Source organism: Oncorhynchus clarkii, chromosome 28 (assembly GCF_045791955.1).
Source record: "Oncorhynchus clarkii lewisi isolate Uvic-CL-2024 chromosome 28, UVic_Ocla_1.0, whole genome shotgun sequence".
Classification (NCBI taxonomy): Eukaryota; Metazoa; Chordata; class Actinopteri; order Salmoniformes; family Salmonidae; genus Oncorhynchus; species Oncorhynchus clarkii.
In genome coordinates this window covers 5,122,804-5,140,873 of record NC_092174.1, presented here as the reverse complement: position 1 = coordinate 5,140,873, position 18,070 = coordinate 5,122,804, and the positions used below count along the sequence as shown (strand labels likewise).

Sequence of the window (18,070 nt, the reverse complement as noted above, 5' to 3'; positions counted from 1 at the left end):
AGCACATAGATGAGCTTCCCTGAGACGGTTTCTGACAGTTTGTGCAGAACTTCTTCGGTTGTGCAAACCCACCGTTTCTTTCCAGATGTGGAGTTCCTGCGCTGGCGTGGTTACATGTGGTCTGTGAGGTCGGTTGGACGTACTACCAAATTCTCTAAAACAACATTGGAAGCAGATATGGTAAAGAAACTCTCTGGGAACAGTTCTGGTGGACATTCCTGCAGTCAGCATGCCAATTGCACACTCTCTCAATACTTGAGACATCTTTGGCATTATGTTCTGTGTCAAACACATATTTTAAAGTGGCCTTTTAGTGTCGCCAGCACAAGGTGCACCTGTGTAATGATCATGCTGTTTAATCAGCTTCTTGATATGCCACACCTGTCAGGTGGATGGATTATCTTGGCAAAGGAGAAATGCTCACTAACAGGGATGTAAACACATTTGTGCACACAATTTCAGAGAAATAAGCTTTTTGTGCATTTTGACAATTTCTGGGATCTTTTATTTCAGCTCATGAAACATGGGACCAACACTTTACATGTTGCATTTAGATTTTTGTTCAGTATAGCTATCTGTCTACTACAAATTTTAATCAGAGACGTACACATTATGCCCAGATTCCGTGTTTTTTGAGCTGTGGTAGTTTCAAATCGATTAGTGATTTTATTGCCATTTGACAATGTGTGTGCAGTTTGTTTATAAGGTGCTTGTTTAAAAAAATATCTAAGTAATACTATGACTATTGTTGCACATGTTTATTTTTAATTTTTTAATTTCACCTTTATTTAACCAGGTAGGCAAGTTGAGAACAAGTTCTCATTTACAATTGCGACCTGGCCAAGATAAAGCAAAGCAGTTCGACACATACAACGACACAGAGTTACACATGGAGTAAAACAAACATACAGTCAATAATACAGCATAAACAAGTCTATATACGATGTGAGCAAATGAGGTGAGATAAGGGAGGTAAAGGCAAAAAAGGCCATGGTGGCAAAGTAAATACAATATAGCAAGTAAAACACTGGAATGGTAGATTTGCAATGGAAGAATGTGCAAAGTAGAAATAAAAATAATGGGGTGCAAAGGAGGAAAATAAATAAATAAATTAAATACAGTAGGGAAAGAGGTAGTTGTTTGGGCTAAATTATAGGTGGGCTATGTACAGGTGCAGTAATCTGTGAGCTGCTCTGACAGTTGGTGCTTAAAGCTAGTGAGGGAGATAAGTGTTTCCAGTTTCAGAGATTTTTGTAGTTCGTTCCAGTCATTGGCAGCAGAGAACTGGAAGGAGAGGCGGCCAAAGAAAGAATTGGTTTTGGGGGTGACTAGAGAGATATACCTGCTGGAGCGTGTGCTACAGGTGGGAGATGCTATGGTGACCAGCGAGCTGAGATAAGGGGGGACTTTACCTAGCAGGGTCTTGTAGATGACATGGAGCCAGTGGGTTTGGCGACGAGTATGAAGCGAGGGCCAGCCAACGAGAGCGTACAGGTCGCAATGGTGGGTAGTATATGGGGCTTTGGTGACAAAACGGATTGCACTGTGATAGACTGCATCCAATTTGTTGAGTAGGGTATTGGAGGCTATTTTGTAAATGACATCGCCAAAGTCGAGGATTGGTAGGATGGTCAGTTTTACAAGGGTATGTTTGGCAGCATGAGTGAAGGATGCTTTGTTGCGAAATAGGAAGCCAATTCTAGATTTAACTTTGGACTGGAGATGTTTGATATGGGTCTGGAAGGAGAGTTTACAGTCTAACCAGACACCTAAGTATTTGTAGTTGTCCACGTATTCTAAGTCAGAGCCGTCCAGAGTAGTGATGTTGGACAGGCGGGCAGGTAGCGATCGGTTGAAGAGCATGCATTTAGTTTTACTTGTATTTAAGAGCAATTGGAGGCCACGGAAGGAGAGTTGTATGGCATTGAAGCTTGCCTGGAGGGTTGTACGTGTATGTGTAGATAGTCATAAAATGTACTATGTTTTCAATTATCACAAACTGTTTATGCATATTGGTTATTGATTTGGACACTTTAAAACTGTGTTTTGTTATTGGGCTATTTATCAATATTTCTTGTCAACAGGAAGCAGCGACAGCATAATTTTCAACTTAAATTTTAAGAATATACCAGAAATCACCATGCCTACGTACTCCGTTTATCGTCATCCAGTTTCATTTGCCATGACTCATATGACTCATATTTTTATTTCAAACTTTGACGGTTAGTGACTGATACACATGCTCTTTTTGGGTGTTTAGGTAATAGATCATACAGTATGGTGATGACAAGAAGAAAGTGTACCATACATAATTTATATGGCCTATCCTTAATATGAATGTCTACTTTAAATGTATCATTTTTAGGTATCTCTCAACCACTTTACACATACTTTTGTACAGGGACAGACACATCCTTGCAAATAGAAAAGAAAACACAACTTTCAGTTTCATTTCATCATTAATAGACATTTACAGATATTTAATACATATAAAAAATAACATTTAAAACCAGTCCATTTTTGTCATTCTACAAACTTGACATGGATAAGAGCAAGGCGGATTGTCTATTTTAACATCTTGCAATGTAGCTAAAGCCAAAGCACTTGAACCATGATTGTTTCCTAAGAAAATATATGGATATATTTGTATGTAATATATTTTCTTTCTTCTTTATTTGTCACTCATGCTATACTATTTGCAGTTAATTATCCCAAAGCAATGTTTTTTGGCTTAAAAAAACAACAACCTTTTCCTCCCCAATTTCGTTGCAAAGCTAGCATCCAGAAATATGCTAAAATATTTGTGGCATCTTATGCTCTCTCACATTGTATTTTGAGTGGAAAGATGAGATGACCTGGGGAACTTGACAAAGCACACAAACTGAAAACTGTAACAACAGCAAGCAAATCTGCAAAGGAGGCAATTTGGACCACATGATGACAACAAACACATACATGGCAGCCACTGCTCTTCCTTTGCAGTGATTCAATGAGACACAGTCTTCCTACTACACACTTTTGAAATACTTGCAAACAACTGTAATTTTTCAGTGCACCGGTATGATGTTTAACTTTCTGGTAGAAAGTAAACAGAATCTCAATAACATGTATTATGACTGTGTATGTTACAACACATTCAGTGACATTTTAAGATGGAAACAGCTGTTATTAATGGACTATCCTCATTGGCTTTATAGACATGATTAGCTACTGGGGCCCAAAAATATGTGCATACTTAAAAATACCTTAATTTGTATTGAATAGAATGTCTCCTACTTTTGTTTACCTGTACATTAAAGCCGACATACTGTACATACTGTTGTTCAGACAGTTAAACCAAGACTATACAACTAGGAGTGCACAACAGTGAAAATCAAGTAAATCGTGGTATGTAGTGTATTCAGGTATGAAAGACTATGTAGGTAATGGGACCAAACATATTTAACATGTTTGGAGAAGCACAATGGTGAGATCTAAGCAGCAAGTGATCGGTAGAAAGCGACTTACAGTATGTGCTCTTCAAATAAAATGTGGTTTGTCATTTCCACAGGATAGGATTTTTTATTTATTGTTGACACCTTTTGCCAAATTAATTAATGAAGGCTTCACCTGTGTATCATCCCAAATACACACAATTGGGTACTGTAGTGCTACTTTATTGCTAGGGTTGTATTCATTCAATTGCAAATAATGAATCAATTTGAATAAGGGCTGCTTTTAAACAACAGTGTCAAATCTGGTTACCACCTACACGTACAAAACGTTCTGTTACCCAGAGGTGGATCCATATCCTGTATAAAACATTCCAATTCCAATTGACTTTAGTCCAGTACAATATGTCTAACTTGTATCGTACCTCAAATTGCTTAAATTCAAGTGTGGCAAATAGCTTGTGACTGTGATAGTTGAGATGACTAAACTGCTTGGAGTAACCCTAGATTGTAAACTGCCATGGTCAAAACATATAGATGCAGTAGTAGCTAAAATGGGGAGAAGTCTGTCTATAATAAAGCGATGCTCTGCCTTCTTAACAACACTATCAACAAGGCAGGTCCTACAGGCCCTAATTTTGTCGCACCTTGACTACTGTTCAGTCGTGTGGTCAGGTGCCACAAAAAAGGACTGAGGAAAATTGCAACTGGCTCAGAACAGGGCAGCACGACTGACCCCTCGATGTACACAGAGAGCTAATATTAATAATATGCAGGTCAATCTCTCCTGGCTGAAAGTGGAGAAGAGATTGACTTCATTACTACTTGTATTTGTGAGAGGTATTGACATGTTGAACGCACCGAGCTGTCTGTCTAAACTTCTGGCACACAGCTCGGACACCCATACATACCCCACAAGACATGCCACAAGAGGTCTCTTCACAGTCCCCACGTCCAGAACAGACTATGGGAGGACCACAGTACTACATAGAGCCATGACTACCTGGAACTCTATTCCACATCAAGTAATTGACGCAAGCAGTAAAATTAGGTTTAAAAAAGACAAAAAAACTCCTTATGGAACAGCGGGGACTGTGAAGCAACACAAACATTGGCACAGACACACGCATGTATGCACACACACGATAACATACGCACTATACATACACATGGATTTAGTAATGTAGATATGTGGTAGTGGTAGAGAAGGGGCCTGAGGGCACACAGTGTGTTGTGAAATCTGTGAATGTATTGTAATGTTTTTTTTTTACAATTGTATAAGCTGCCTTTATTTTGCTGGACCCCAGGAAGAGCAGCTGCTGCATTGGCAGCAGCTAATGGGGATCCATAATAAATGCAAATACCATTCAAACCATATTATACATAAAGTTATAATGGTGTCACAGTCACATGCTATTTGCCGAAAGAGAGTTGGATAGGCCCCACAAACAAACACTGCAAATAATTGGTTCTATAATGCAAAGCTCTATAATGCAAATCTTTTCTACTCATGTGTTTAAGCAATTTGAGGTACAGTACAAGTTAAACATATTGTATTGGACTAAAGGCAATTGGAATTGGGCACAGAAACCCTCCTCATTGAAAACAACAATTAACTGAGCGTGGCCTAGTTGCCCGTTTGATGGGGAACCATTAGATTTATCAGGTTTTTGTTGCTTTTACTTCTGTCAGTGTGCATTATAGTAAGTGCTTCTCAGTGAAGCTACAACATTAATTAAATGAATTTGCCATACTGGAGGGCCATGTAAAATCATGTGAATTGAGAACCATGTAGTGTACATTTTACCCACCGTTGAATGAAACATGTACCATAGTAGTAATAAATATGTAACATTCAAAAGACTACTGCAATGATACGCCTAACCGTGGGAACTAGACTGAATGGTAAATGTTTGTCTATGACTATGTTGTACATGTATATATTCATCAGTACAATGTGATAAGATGTATACTACATCTGTACTGATCCTATCGTAATAAAGTGCTTCTTCTTAGGTCATGACCTCAGAGGATGTGGTTTCTGCTAAAAGCCCAATTCCGATGCACACTTTGCGCAGAAGGTGGAGACTTGGAATTGGGCTCTAGTCTTTGACACATAGCAATTCAAACTCCCACCTGACACTAAAACACACCCCAAAGATACCTAAAAACATGAATCAACATTGTAACTCAAATTATTTTTGAAGGACAAATCCACCTTCCAAAAAGCAACATAGTGAAAATAGACACAAACAAATATGATTTGGGAGTTGGGACCCTAAAAATCTTTCAAGACAATTACATTTAAAAAAAATGAGTGAAACATTTCGAACCATCAGTGGTGCGTTATAAAATATCAGGTGAACAAACAAAGGATTTGGTGGGTTTGGAGCAACTTCCTGGAGTATACTGTAGGGCTAGGGTGTATATTGGTTGGCAGAATGTCCATCACGTTGGCACCATCTCTGTGTACTCATCCTGTCCCTCCCTCTCATCAAACTTAGGTTCTGTGTCATCTGCATCCAACTAAGACACAAAGAGAGAGCAGGGGTAGAAGTCAAGGGTCAAGGTTATTGCCAGGGTTCAGCTGCATAGGGTATCAGACTTTCCCACAGATTATTTCTCAGACAAAGGCCCCCGAAGCAACATCCCACTGTAAACTAAAACCAATAAAAACACAACTCCTTTAGGCGGTGGCAACAGTGCTAGACGGTGTGTGTGGTGAGACTTACACACTGCATCTCGCGCGTGGTGAAAATGCGGGGCAATAGGAACCATTTGATGGGCACGGTGAGGATGAGGACGAAGGGGAAGGCCAGCGAAGCCACGGTGGACATGACTGTCCACAGTGCCGCCAGACACACCAGCTGGATCCCCGTGAACAGATGCATGCGCAGGGTCCTCACCTGGAACACACACACACACACACATATTAGAATAGCAGTTCTAGTCAGAGTCAGTAGTTGGCTTTCAAAGGCCTTGCCCTTCAGATGCTAAGGACACTTTTACAAGATAGAACCAGTGTGGTTATTAAGTTTTGTTTAGCTACTCTGCAGCACAGGATTTTCAGGCCTGGTTGGGGTTTGGGTAGTACTTACATTGTGGACGTAGGTGTGGTCGAGGTTTGGGCAATACACTGACCCTGCAGACATAGGTGTGGTAGGGATTCAAGCAGTGCTGCTGACCTTGCAGCTGTAGGTATGGTTGGGATTTGGGCAGTACTGACCTTGCAAACATAGATGTTGTTGTGGTTTAGTGGTACTGACCTTGCGGACATAAGTGTGGTCAGGATGATACTTGGGAGGCATCAAAAGCAGCAACATGCGCTCGGTGAGCTGGATACCGTTGAGGGACATGACGCCCATGTAGAGGAAGATCCCAAAGAGCACAGCGATGGGGATCTGACGCAGGAGATCTCCGATCACAATGGACAAACCTAGCCAGAGGAACAGACGTGAGAAGAACATTTGTCCTAGGAAATGAATGTGTTTGGATCTAAAAAAAAAGTTTTAAAAAATCACGTGAAAAAAACATGTGGTTTTCCAAGACGTATAAACATGTGAATAAATCACTTGTGAAAAATAAAAACAATTGTTGTTGACATTTTCATGTTTTCAGACAAGTAAAGTTTCACAAGAACATGTGCCAAATCTTGCAACTAGAAAAAAATTGCAGAAAAGGGGGAGACATTTTGTTTAATCATGTTTTCATAAAAAAAAAATTCACTACAAACATTTTTTTTGCATACATTTACATTTGCAATATTTTGTTTTGCTATCAATACTTTTGGGTATATGTTTTGCTTTCAATATCGTTTGCAATACTAAGAATTTGGTTCTCGACATAAGAAGTTTTGCTTAATATCAATGGCACAAAAGCAACTCACTCACTAGAGGATGGCACCATATAATAACAATATGACTCTATTTAAAGTGGCAATCCTTAATCGAAACTTTAACAAAGTGTTCTCCTTGCCCAGTGGTGACCCGTCATTCATGGCAGGTGGGGTAGAGCCCTGTTTTTTGTTGTTGTCTGTTTTGTTATATTGTCTGTTGTCTGTTTGTTATATTGGCATTAATACGTATCACATATCAGTTGGCAAACAATGTAAAAAATAGAATTGAGTTAATAAAGTCGCATACAAACATGGTCTCTTTTTTGTTTTCCTGAGTAAGGCAGCTCCAAAATGCAGGTGTTTCAAGCTAGCTCAGTGCTTTCTGTGGTGGTGGGGCAGCCAGTGGAAATGGTAATGTTCTCTAGTTGCACCATGATTGGCTCAGTTTTCTGTCACTTATGAGGACACTAAGTCACCGCAAAATCTACAGGGAAAGTTTGAAAATTCAAACCCCTTGTGTGCTACCATAAAGTTACATTAGAAGTGAGCATCTAAGAAGGCTCATGGGCATTGGACACGGATAAAATTATGTCAAATCACGTTATATCTACCGTAGCTTTGATTGGACTGATCATGTCAACATCATACTTTCAAAATCTTAGCTAGCAAGCTACACAAGCAGTCATCATCATGAATCAAGTCGACAACCTACTGGCAAATCCTTTTCAAGAAATTATGGATAAAACGTCTCGGCACTCATCGGCCATAAACATTACACAACAAGTTGGAAATCGCAAATTCAACAATGAGTGGTTTGGAAGGAATTAGTGGCTAACTGCAAGTGTTGGAAAGCAATCACTAGCATGCTATTCAGTGGAGAGGGTGTGTAGTCCAAGTCTGGTATCATGACTTGCTCTTTTGGGTGAGGATCATAGGCACCAGACCCCCTCCTCTCTCCCACCACAGTTTTATAACGGTCGTAAATAACTGCAGGAACTCTCTCTCTCCCACACAATGAAAGGGAAGTTTAAAATCCATTCTTTACAACAGAGAGAGATATTGTAGTACTGTGACATCCAAGATTGGATAATGAAACAATATTTCTGTAATCCAAGCAGTTGGAAGGGTCCGTGGGTACTTAAAGAACATGTCAAATTCATTACTAATTTGTGATGTAACTAAAGACAGTAGAACAACATAAATGCATCTCTGAATGCATCTCTGAATGCATTTCAGGAGGCTGAAGAAATTCGGCTTGTCACCAAAAGCACTCACAAACTTCTACAGATGCACAATCGAGAGAATCCTGTCAGGCTGTATCACCGCCTGGTACGGCAACTGCTCCGCCCACAACCATAAGGCTCTCCAGAGGGTAGTGAGGTCTGCACAACGCAAACTACCTGCCATCCAGGACACCTACACCACCCGATATCACAAGAAGGCCATAAAGATCATCAAGGACAACAACCACCCGAGCCACTGCCTGTTCACCCCGCTATCATCCAGAAGGCGAGGTCAGTACAGGTGCATCAAAGCAGGGACCGAGAGACTGAAAAACAGATTCTATCTCAAGGCCATCAGACTGTTAAACAACCACCACTAACATTGAGTGGCTGCTGCCAACACACTGACTCAACTCCAGCCACTTTAATAATGGGAATTGATGGAAATTGATGTAAAATATATCACTAGCCACTTTAAACAATGCTACTTAATATAATGTTTACATACCCTACATTACTCATCTCAAACAGTGCCTTGCGAAAGTATTTGGCCCCCTTGAACTTTGCGACCTTTGCCACATTTCAGGCTTCAAACATAAAGATATAAAACTGTATTTTTTTGTGAACAATCAACAACAAGTGGGACACAATCATGAAGTGGAACGACATTTATTGGATATTTCAAACTTTTTTAACAAATCAAAAACTGAAAAATTGGGCGTGCAAAATTATTCAGCCCCCTTAAGTTAATACTTTGTAGCGCCACCTTTTGCTGCGATTACAGCTGTAAGTCGCTTGGGGTATGTCTCTATCAGTTTTGCACATCGAGAGACTGATATTTTTTCCCATTCCTCCTTGCAAAACAGCTCGAGCTCAGTGAGGTTGGATGGAGAGCATTTGTGAACAGCAGTTTTCAGTTCTTTCCACAGATTCTCGATTGGATTCAGGTCTGGACTTTGACTTGGCCATTCTAACATCTGGATATGTTTCTTTTTTAACCATTCCATTGTAGATTTTGCTTTATGTTTTGGATCATTGTCTTGTTGGAAGACAAATCTCCATCCCAGTGTCAGGTCTTTTGCAGACTCCATCAGGTTTTCTTCCAGAATGGTCCTGTATTTGGCTCCATCCATCTTCCCATCAATTTTAACCATCTTCCCTGTCCCTGCTGAAGAAAAGCAGGGACAGTGGGGATGGTGTGTTCAACTGTGTTGCTTTTACGCCAAACATAACGTTTTGCATTGTTGCCAAAAAGTTCAATTTTGGTTTCATCTGACCAGAGCACCTTCTTCCACATGTTTGGTGTGTCTCCCAGGTGGCTTGTGGCAAACTTTAAACAACACTTTTTATGGATATCTTTAAGAAATGGCTTTCTTCTTGCCACTCTTCCATAAAGGCCAGATTTATGCAATATACGACGGATTGTTGTCCTATGGACAGAGTCTCCCACCTCAGCTGTAGATCTCTGCAGTTCATCCAGAGTGATCATGGGCCTCTTGGCTGCATCTCTGATCAGTCTTCTCCTTGTATGAGCTGAAAGTTTAGAGGGACGGCCAGGTCTTGGTAGATTTGCAGTGGTCTGATACTCCTTCCATTTCAATATTATCGCTTGCACAGTGCTCCTTGGGATGTTTAAAGCTTGGGAAATCTTTTTGTATCCAAATCCGGCTTTAAACTTCTTCACAACAGTATCTCGGACCTGTCTGGTGTGTTCCTTGTTCTTCATGATGCTCTCTGCGCTTTTAACGGACCTCTGAGACTATCACAGTGCAGGTGCATTTATACGGAGACTTGATTACACACAGGTGGATTGTATTTATCATCATTAGTCATTTAGGTCAACATTGGATCATTCAGAGATCCTCACTGAACTTCTGGAGAGAGTTTGCTGCACTGAAAGTAAAGGGGCTGAATAATTTTGCACGCCCAATTTTTCAGTTTTTGATTTGTTAAAAAAGTTTGAAATATCCAATAAATGTCGTTCCACTTCATGATTGTGTCCCACTTGTTGTTGATTCTTCACAAAAAATACAGTTTTATATCTTTATGTTTGAAGCCTGAAATGTGGCAAAAGGTCGCAAAGTTCAAGGGGGCCGAATACTTTCGCAAGGCACTGTATATATATACTGTACTCGATACCATCTACTGCATCTTGCCTATGCCGTTCTGTACCATCACTCATTCATATCTTTATGTACATATTCTTTATCCCTTTACACTTGTGTGTATAAGGTAGTAGTTTTGGAATTGTTAGGTTAGATTACTCGTTGGTTATTACTGCATTGTCGGAACTAGAAGCACAAGTATTTCGCAACACTCGCATTAACATCTGCTAACCATGTGTATGTGACAAATACATTTGATTTGATTTTGATTTGAGTTAGTAATTAAATAATTAAGCCAATTTGTATATTGCTGATTCATCATTTATTTTAGGGTTTGTGCAGATATCCAAGGATTTTGCAACATTCAGAATGAGACTGAAGGTAAATTCAATAATGACTGATCGATGACTGAAATATTTATATCTTTAAGAGTTCATTCGGAAAACGGTAATTCGTTAAATCAACTTTTTCTGTGGTGCCCAAGATTGCTAATGAGGTCTATTTTCCAAGCTTAAAAATGATAAACATTCACATGCAACACCATGGGCCTGAAAGGTTGAATACATTGACCATGCTGTCAATCCAGCATGACTTCTGCCACGTTCAAAACAACTGGAAACTCGGAACTAGGGAATCTCAGACTTCAGTGAGTTCAAGACAAGTGGGCACTCTGAGAAAAACGAGCTTCGACTGGGAAAACACATTTTGAACGGTCATCCAACTCGGAATTCCAAGTTGGGAACTCTGGCCTCTTTCTAGAGCTCTGACCTGAAGATCACTGACGTCATGATTCAACCTTGTTTTTTCAGAATTCCCAGTTGTCTTGAAAGCACCATCAATCCAGAGAATGGCAGACTTTGATGACAAAATTTGCCAACAAGAAGGACCGCCATGTCATTTTCCTGTTCAAGTGAGCACAGAACAGCAAGGTGAGTCCAAAAATGTACGCTGCTGCATACATTATGTAATATGCCAGGGAGATAGGTATACTGTAGATAAGAAAGTAATGCTAAGTGTATGTTGTGTAGCAAGTTGTTAGTAGCCCATGTGACTCACCCCAATAATTTGGTCCCTTTCCCCCTCATAACTTAGCCTACTATTCTGACTTGTTGGTGCACATGTAGCCTATAGCCTGTGTGATGGAAAATGTTATGTTGGTGCTTTTCTAATAACCAATTTCTGTGTTCATGCAAGTGACTGATTGAACAAGTCCTCAATATCAGTATCTACAATTTGACACTATGCGCATAACCTTGTTTTGAGAAAGGGATATTTCAGTTTCAAGGTCTCAGCTTATAGAGAAGAAGCCTCATGAGGTAGTGGTCTGTCATATGCATGACACAGTATTGGTCGGTCACATGAATAAAGCAAACGTTAATGATGAATTAATGATGAATGATGAATAAGCTAAATCATTCAAATATAACTTGTCTATATATAAGAGAACTAACGGGACTGCCCCGGGTGAAGGTCCTGATCGACATGTATACTTGGTGCATTGAGTTGGTTGGAACCTCTCCAGCTCACTGATAATAACGGATGATTCATTTAAGATTGACTTTGAGTGTCCCTGTGTAGAATTTCCATGACACCTGTTTTAGAAAATGTCATCATCAAATATTGTAAGAGCTTTCATTGTCTGCTTATATGCCCCCTTTATTTATCCTACAGTTCTGACTTGGTGTACAGGGAGAATAATGTAAGAACGCCCCATGTTCTGAATTCTGTCGCTGTACATTTCAAAAGTGTTGAACAAATAGTTATATTGACTGCGTCTGTCTTAGCTCGCTAATTAACATCTTAATCTAAATTATGGATAGCCTCTTATCCGCTCATCGTTCCTTTATGCTGTCGTGTCTCTAGTATGATTAAATGAGATGACATGCAATTTTCTAATCGGTTACCTAACGTTTAATTATTTGATTAAATAAATCAGGCAATAACTAGCTCATTAGGAATCCGGAGCACCACAGAAGCATTAGTTTATATAGAGTGGTTATCTCCCGAATCCATTCTTTAAAATCTGAAGATCTTTTATATCAATAGCAGTCTATCATTAATTATTCTATACCTTCTATCAGTCTCACCTGAACGTCGTAAAATTCTTGGTTATCTGCATGAACCCTAGCATAATTTATGAATCAGGAATATACAAACTGGCATAATTCATTATTTACTAACTAACTAAATAATCACAGAAAAACATCACAAACAAACAGAAGATATTGGTTACCAACAATGGTAGAAAAGTGCCTAGTGGGCTAAGCCGATATGACGGCTTGGTAGACAAAGGGAAGGGCGTGGGACTGAGAAAGACTGGGAAAGACAAATGGATTCATTACACACAGTCTATAATTATATTAATTGAAATGCTAATCGTTTGTACATGAACGGCCGCTCATTCGAGAATAATTGCAATGTATTCACAGTTGAAGTCGGAAGTTTACATACACCATAGCCAAATACATTTAAACTCAGTTTTTCCCACTTCCTGACATTTAATCCTAATAAAAATGCCCCATTTTAGGTCAGTTAGGATCACCACTTCATTTTAAGAGTGTGAAATGTCAGAATAATAGTAGAGAGAATTATTTATTTCAGCTTTTATTTCTTTCATCACATTTCCAGTGGGTCAGAAGTTTACATACACTCAATTAGTATTTGGTAGCATTGCCATTAAATTGTTTAACTTGGGTCAAACTTTTCTGGAGCCTTCCACAAGCTTCCCAAAATATGTTAGGTGAATTTTGGCCCATTCCTCCTGACAGAGCTGGTGTAACTGAGTCAGGTGTGTAGGCCTCCTTGCTCGCACATGCTTTTTCAGTTCTGACCACAAATCTTCTATAGGATTGAGGTCAGGGCTTGGTGATGGCCACTCCAATACCTTGACTTTGTTGTCCTTAAGCCACTTTGCCACAAGTTTGGAAGTATGCTATGCATTGTCCATTTGGGAGACCCATTTGCGACCAAGCTTCAACTTCCTGACTGATGTCTTGAGATGTTGCTTCAATATTTCCACATCATTTTCATCCCTCATGATGCCAGCTATTTTGTGAAGTGCACCAGTCCCTCCTGCAGCATGATGCTACCACCCCCATGCTTCACGGTTGGGATGGTGTTCTTCGGCTTGCAATCCTCCCCCTTTTTCCTCCAAACATTACGATGGTCATTATGGCCAGACAGTTCTATTTCAGTTTCATCAGACCAGAGGAGCATTTCTCCAAAAAGTACGATCTTTGTCCCCATGTGCAGTTGCAAACTGTAGTCTGGTTTTTATACAGCGGTTTTGGAGCAGTGGCTTCTTCCTTGCTGAGCGGCCGTTCAGGTTAAGTAGATATAGGACTCGTTTTCCTGTGGATATAGATACTTTTGTACTTCGTTTCCTCCTGCATCTTCACAGGGTCCTTTGCTGTTGTTCTGGGATGGATTTGAACTGGATTCGCACCAAAGTACATTCATTTCTAGGAGACAGAACACGTCTCCTTCCTGAGCGGTATGATGGCTGCGTGGTCCTATGGTGTTTATACTTGCGTACTATTGTTTGTACAGATGAACGTGGTACCTTCAGGCGTTTCAAAATTGCTCCCAAGGATGAACCAGACTTGTGGAGGTCTACAATTTTTTTCTGATTTCTTTAGATTTTCCCATGATGTCAAGCAAAGAGGCACTGAGTTTGAAGGTAGGCCTTGAAATACATCCACAGGTATACCTCCAATTGACTCAAATTATGTCAATCGCCTATCAGAAGCTTCTAAAGCCATGACATCATTTTCTGGAATCTTCTGACCCACTGGAATTGTGATACAGTGAGTTAAGTGAAATAATCTGTCTGTAAACAATTGTTGGAAAAATTACTTGTGTCATGCACATTGTAGATGTCCTAACCGACTTGCCAAAACTATAGTTTGTTAACAAGAAATTTGTGAAGTGGTTGAAAAACGAGTGTTAATGACTCCAACTTAAGTGTATGTAAACTTCCGACTTCAACTGTATATTTACGCCCGTATGTCGTTGTTCTCTGTTGGAATCCTCGAACGTCCTGTAGGTGGTTAGAATGGATACTTCAGAGTATAATAGAATAGATGCTTCGGTGGTTGTCTGTATTCTCGTCCTAGGTTTACGTAATTTATAGCTGCAGACTAGTAATTGTGTCTAAGATTCGCCCTTATTCTGTAGGTATCGAGTTGAACCATTTCCAGCCGTGTAGCCAATGCTCCACGTGGTATAGTCTTGTCTTTTGGTAGAGTTGTAGTTTAAACCACTTCACATACCAGCATCACCCGCATGTTTCGGTCTTAGAAATTCAATCATTTGCAACTTTAGCTTACACCGGTCTGGTGTGAATTTCATCAGGGGTGGGTTTTATACGTTTCAGTAGAAAAGGGACGGTTCCATGACGCCTAATGACTGGGCTCACGAGGGTGTGGCCACGGACTAGTTCTTAATTACATCTTTTAATAAATAGTTTCATGTTTAAACACATACGTTTCACAATATTTAGATGCAAACCTGACAGCTGGGAAATGTACACTTTAAGAGAAGGCGTTGTGTGTTTCCTGTCCTTCATGAGATCACCAAATGAAACACACTCAACATAACTATCCCGTAAGTGTACAAGGATCATTCCCACATTCTCAAAACTAGAACGAATGTTTCATTCTCCCATTTTGGGGATTTAGGAGTTTGGCGAAGTGAAGTCCTTCGTTCTCGCTCTCTCTCTGAATACTGCATGGTAGGTTCTACCCTGCATTTATGACCTGAGGTGCTAAACCTGGTTTAGGAGAGAGAGTGAGGGGGGGGGGGGGGAGAGAAGTCACGATCTACACCCAGAAAGGGCCACGTCATGATAGTGTCGTAGTTTGTACATCTTAATTGTCAGCTATGTTTGTTGAAAAGCCAATAAATGAGGCTGAATTAAGACTGCTGATAGCCAGGTGTAGCTGTGGTAAGGATTCACTCCATAGTGCTAAAAAGAAAGCTCTGCTGTTGGGACAGCTTTATGTAGGCTCCAACAGTTTGTGGACACTGTTTTTCACCGTTATAGTGCAATTCATGTATTGTTTAGTGTTGTGTAGTGGGTCTGCTGGCGTGCATCTACATGTTTTTGTTTTGTTTTCCCCACCAAGATTTACATTATAAAATCGCCACTGTCCCCGCCAGATTCGATAAAAAGATGAGGGATGGGGCTGGAGAAATGCAAACACACTAATCCATTGACGATGCTATGGATACAAGGACTGACCATCCATTATATAAAAAAATTACATTTTTAACCATGTTTTAAGGCTATATACACGTGTTTGTTTACATTTACTTTGGCTTAAATCAAGCTTATATTTTGGGTTCTAATGGGTTACAGAACAGTTGAACTAAGCTCATGAGGCATTTATACGTTATATTCTTCAAGAATAAATGGGTACATATAATGAATTTATAAATCCAAAAATGGATGTAGCAAATAAATATTACCTGTTTAAAAATCAAATCAGCCTTCATACAGGAGAACTATCAAATCAAACTTTATTTGTCACATGCGCCGAATACAACAAGTGTAGACTTTACTGTGAAATGCTTACTTACAAGCCCTTAACAAACAGTGCATAACTTTGTCGCCATTTGAATGTGCTCCATTAACCTGTCCCCCAAAATAAGGTTCTGTCCACTGTTCCTCGAATGTCCCGCAAAATCATTCCCTTGTCCCACATTAGTTTTTCCCCCAGATGTGGTCACCCTAATTCCAACGGTGGAAACATTGCTACTGCAACACACTAACACCATCTTTTCACATGTGAGAAGAATATCATTATTTCAACCCCACATGAGATTTTCACATGTGGAGGATTCTTACATGCGAAACCGCAAATTAGATATTCACACAAAGTTTTTTTTTTATATTTGTGAAAGTGCATATCCGATTATCACATGTGAATGTTTTTAACATGTGAAATTTCACATGTGAGGTGAAAACATATTATTCTCTACTCTCGATTTAGTCCTGGGCACTAAGTTAGAGGGGTCATGCCTACCGACAAACAGAGCTACGAGGAAGCCCGTCACCCTCTGCTCTTTCACTTCATGGATACGGGGCTTGTCGCCGGGGGCCACCGCCTTGCTCATGACGGTAAGGGCGTTTGCGTGAGTAACAGAACGCACGGTGGCGGCGGCCAACCAGGGCAGACCGAACAGGGCCGAAACCCCACCTATGGCCACGATGATGAGCAGGTCCAGGTGGAAGCCGGAGCCCTTCAACAGCATCCGTTCCTTCTTACTGACTATCAGCCTGATGGAAGGAGATAGACCAAAGAGAGAAAGAGTGTATAAAAAGAGAGGAATGTGGAGGGAGAGGGATTGAGTGAAGGAGAGAAAGAGTGAGGGGGTAGGGAGAGAGAGAGATGACTTGTATTACTCTATGATATGTAAGATGGGGGTGCAGAGGTAACGGGGTGTATTACTCTATGATATGTAAGATGGGGGTGCAGAGGTAACGGGTTGTATTACTCTATGATATGTAAGATGGGGGTGCAGAGGTAACGGGTTGTATTACTCTATGATATGTAAGATGGGGGTGCAGAGGTAACGGGTTGTATTACTCTATGATATGTAAGATGGGGGTGCAGAGGTAACGGGTTTTATTACTCTATGATATGCACATCTCACACTACGAGAGCATTGCAGATTTTTTGCTGATAAAATCAAACATGTTTGAAAATATTGGGACGTTTGGGACTGTTCAAAGACGAGATCAGTAGCCCTCAGATTTCTTATCTGACCCGTTCATATTAAACGAGCACCGGTGAGAGCCGCGCGCCCTGTGTTAGCGCCCTGTCTTATCTCGGAAAGCTAAATCATAGCCTTGTGTAAACCCGGCTTACGTGGTGATCTGTGTCTCCATGAAGATGAGGATGAAGACGAGCAGGGCAGGTAAGATGCTGGTGGCCATCATCCAGACAGGGAACTGTCCGTCTGAGCCCAGCGGGGGGATCAGCCACTGCCGCTTTTCAGGACTGGTCACCGAGAAGCCTGTGGGCACGCTTAGCTTCTGAATAGGGTGGAGTGGTCAAAGGGAAAAGGTTAGCCTGGGCTATTCTCACTTCTGATTGCTCTCTTGACATTTGATCTTGACCTATATCTCACCTGGGTGTAGGTGTCTTTTATGCTGTAGTCCACCAACACCATGATGAGAATCGCGATGGGAACCCCGAAGTCTCCAATCATCCTACGGAGCTGAGACAAAGAACATGCACAAGTCAGATTTAATATAAAACGGATGCTTACTGCCACATGCATTAAAGCTGCAATATGTCACTTTTTGGACGACCGAAAAAAAAAAAAAACATAGAAATGAGAGTCATAGAACGGCCACTGTTATCAAAAGCAAGTATAAGAAGCGGTACATCTGTTCTGTGTTCACTATTTCTATGCTTCCCAGTCTTAAATTTTGTTTCTGCGTCTTTTACTTTCAGTTTTGTACACCAA

At 40.4% G+C, this 18,070-nt stretch overlaps 1 protein-coding gene across 1 annotated transcript in view; it reads right to left on the bottom strand.

Moving 5' to 3' along the window:
• Nucleotides 1-2,446: 2,446 nt before the first annotated feature.
• LOC139386572 (anion exchange protein 2-like) overlaps nucleotides 2,447-18,070 on the bottom strand; it is a 69,139-nt gene continuing 53,515 nt past the window's right edge. Inside the window, exons 19-24 of the mRNA XM_071132225.1 lie at nucleotides 17,729-17,818; nucleotides 17,467-17,633; nucleotides 16,621-16,874; nucleotides 6,698-6,867; nucleotides 6,164-6,337; nucleotides 2,447-5,957 (exon numbers count right to left, since the gene is read on the bottom strand). Of these exons, the coding sequence (XP_070988326.1) occupies nucleotides 5,880-5,957; nucleotides 6,164-6,337; nucleotides 6,698-6,867; nucleotides 16,621-16,874; nucleotides 17,467-17,633; nucleotides 17,729-17,818 (933 nt within the window). The 3' untranslated portion in view covers nucleotides 2,447-5,879. The remainder of the gene's footprint in view (nucleotides 5,958-6,163; nucleotides 6,338-6,697; nucleotides 6,868-16,620; nucleotides 16,875-17,466; nucleotides 17,634-17,728; nucleotides 17,819-18,070) is intronic.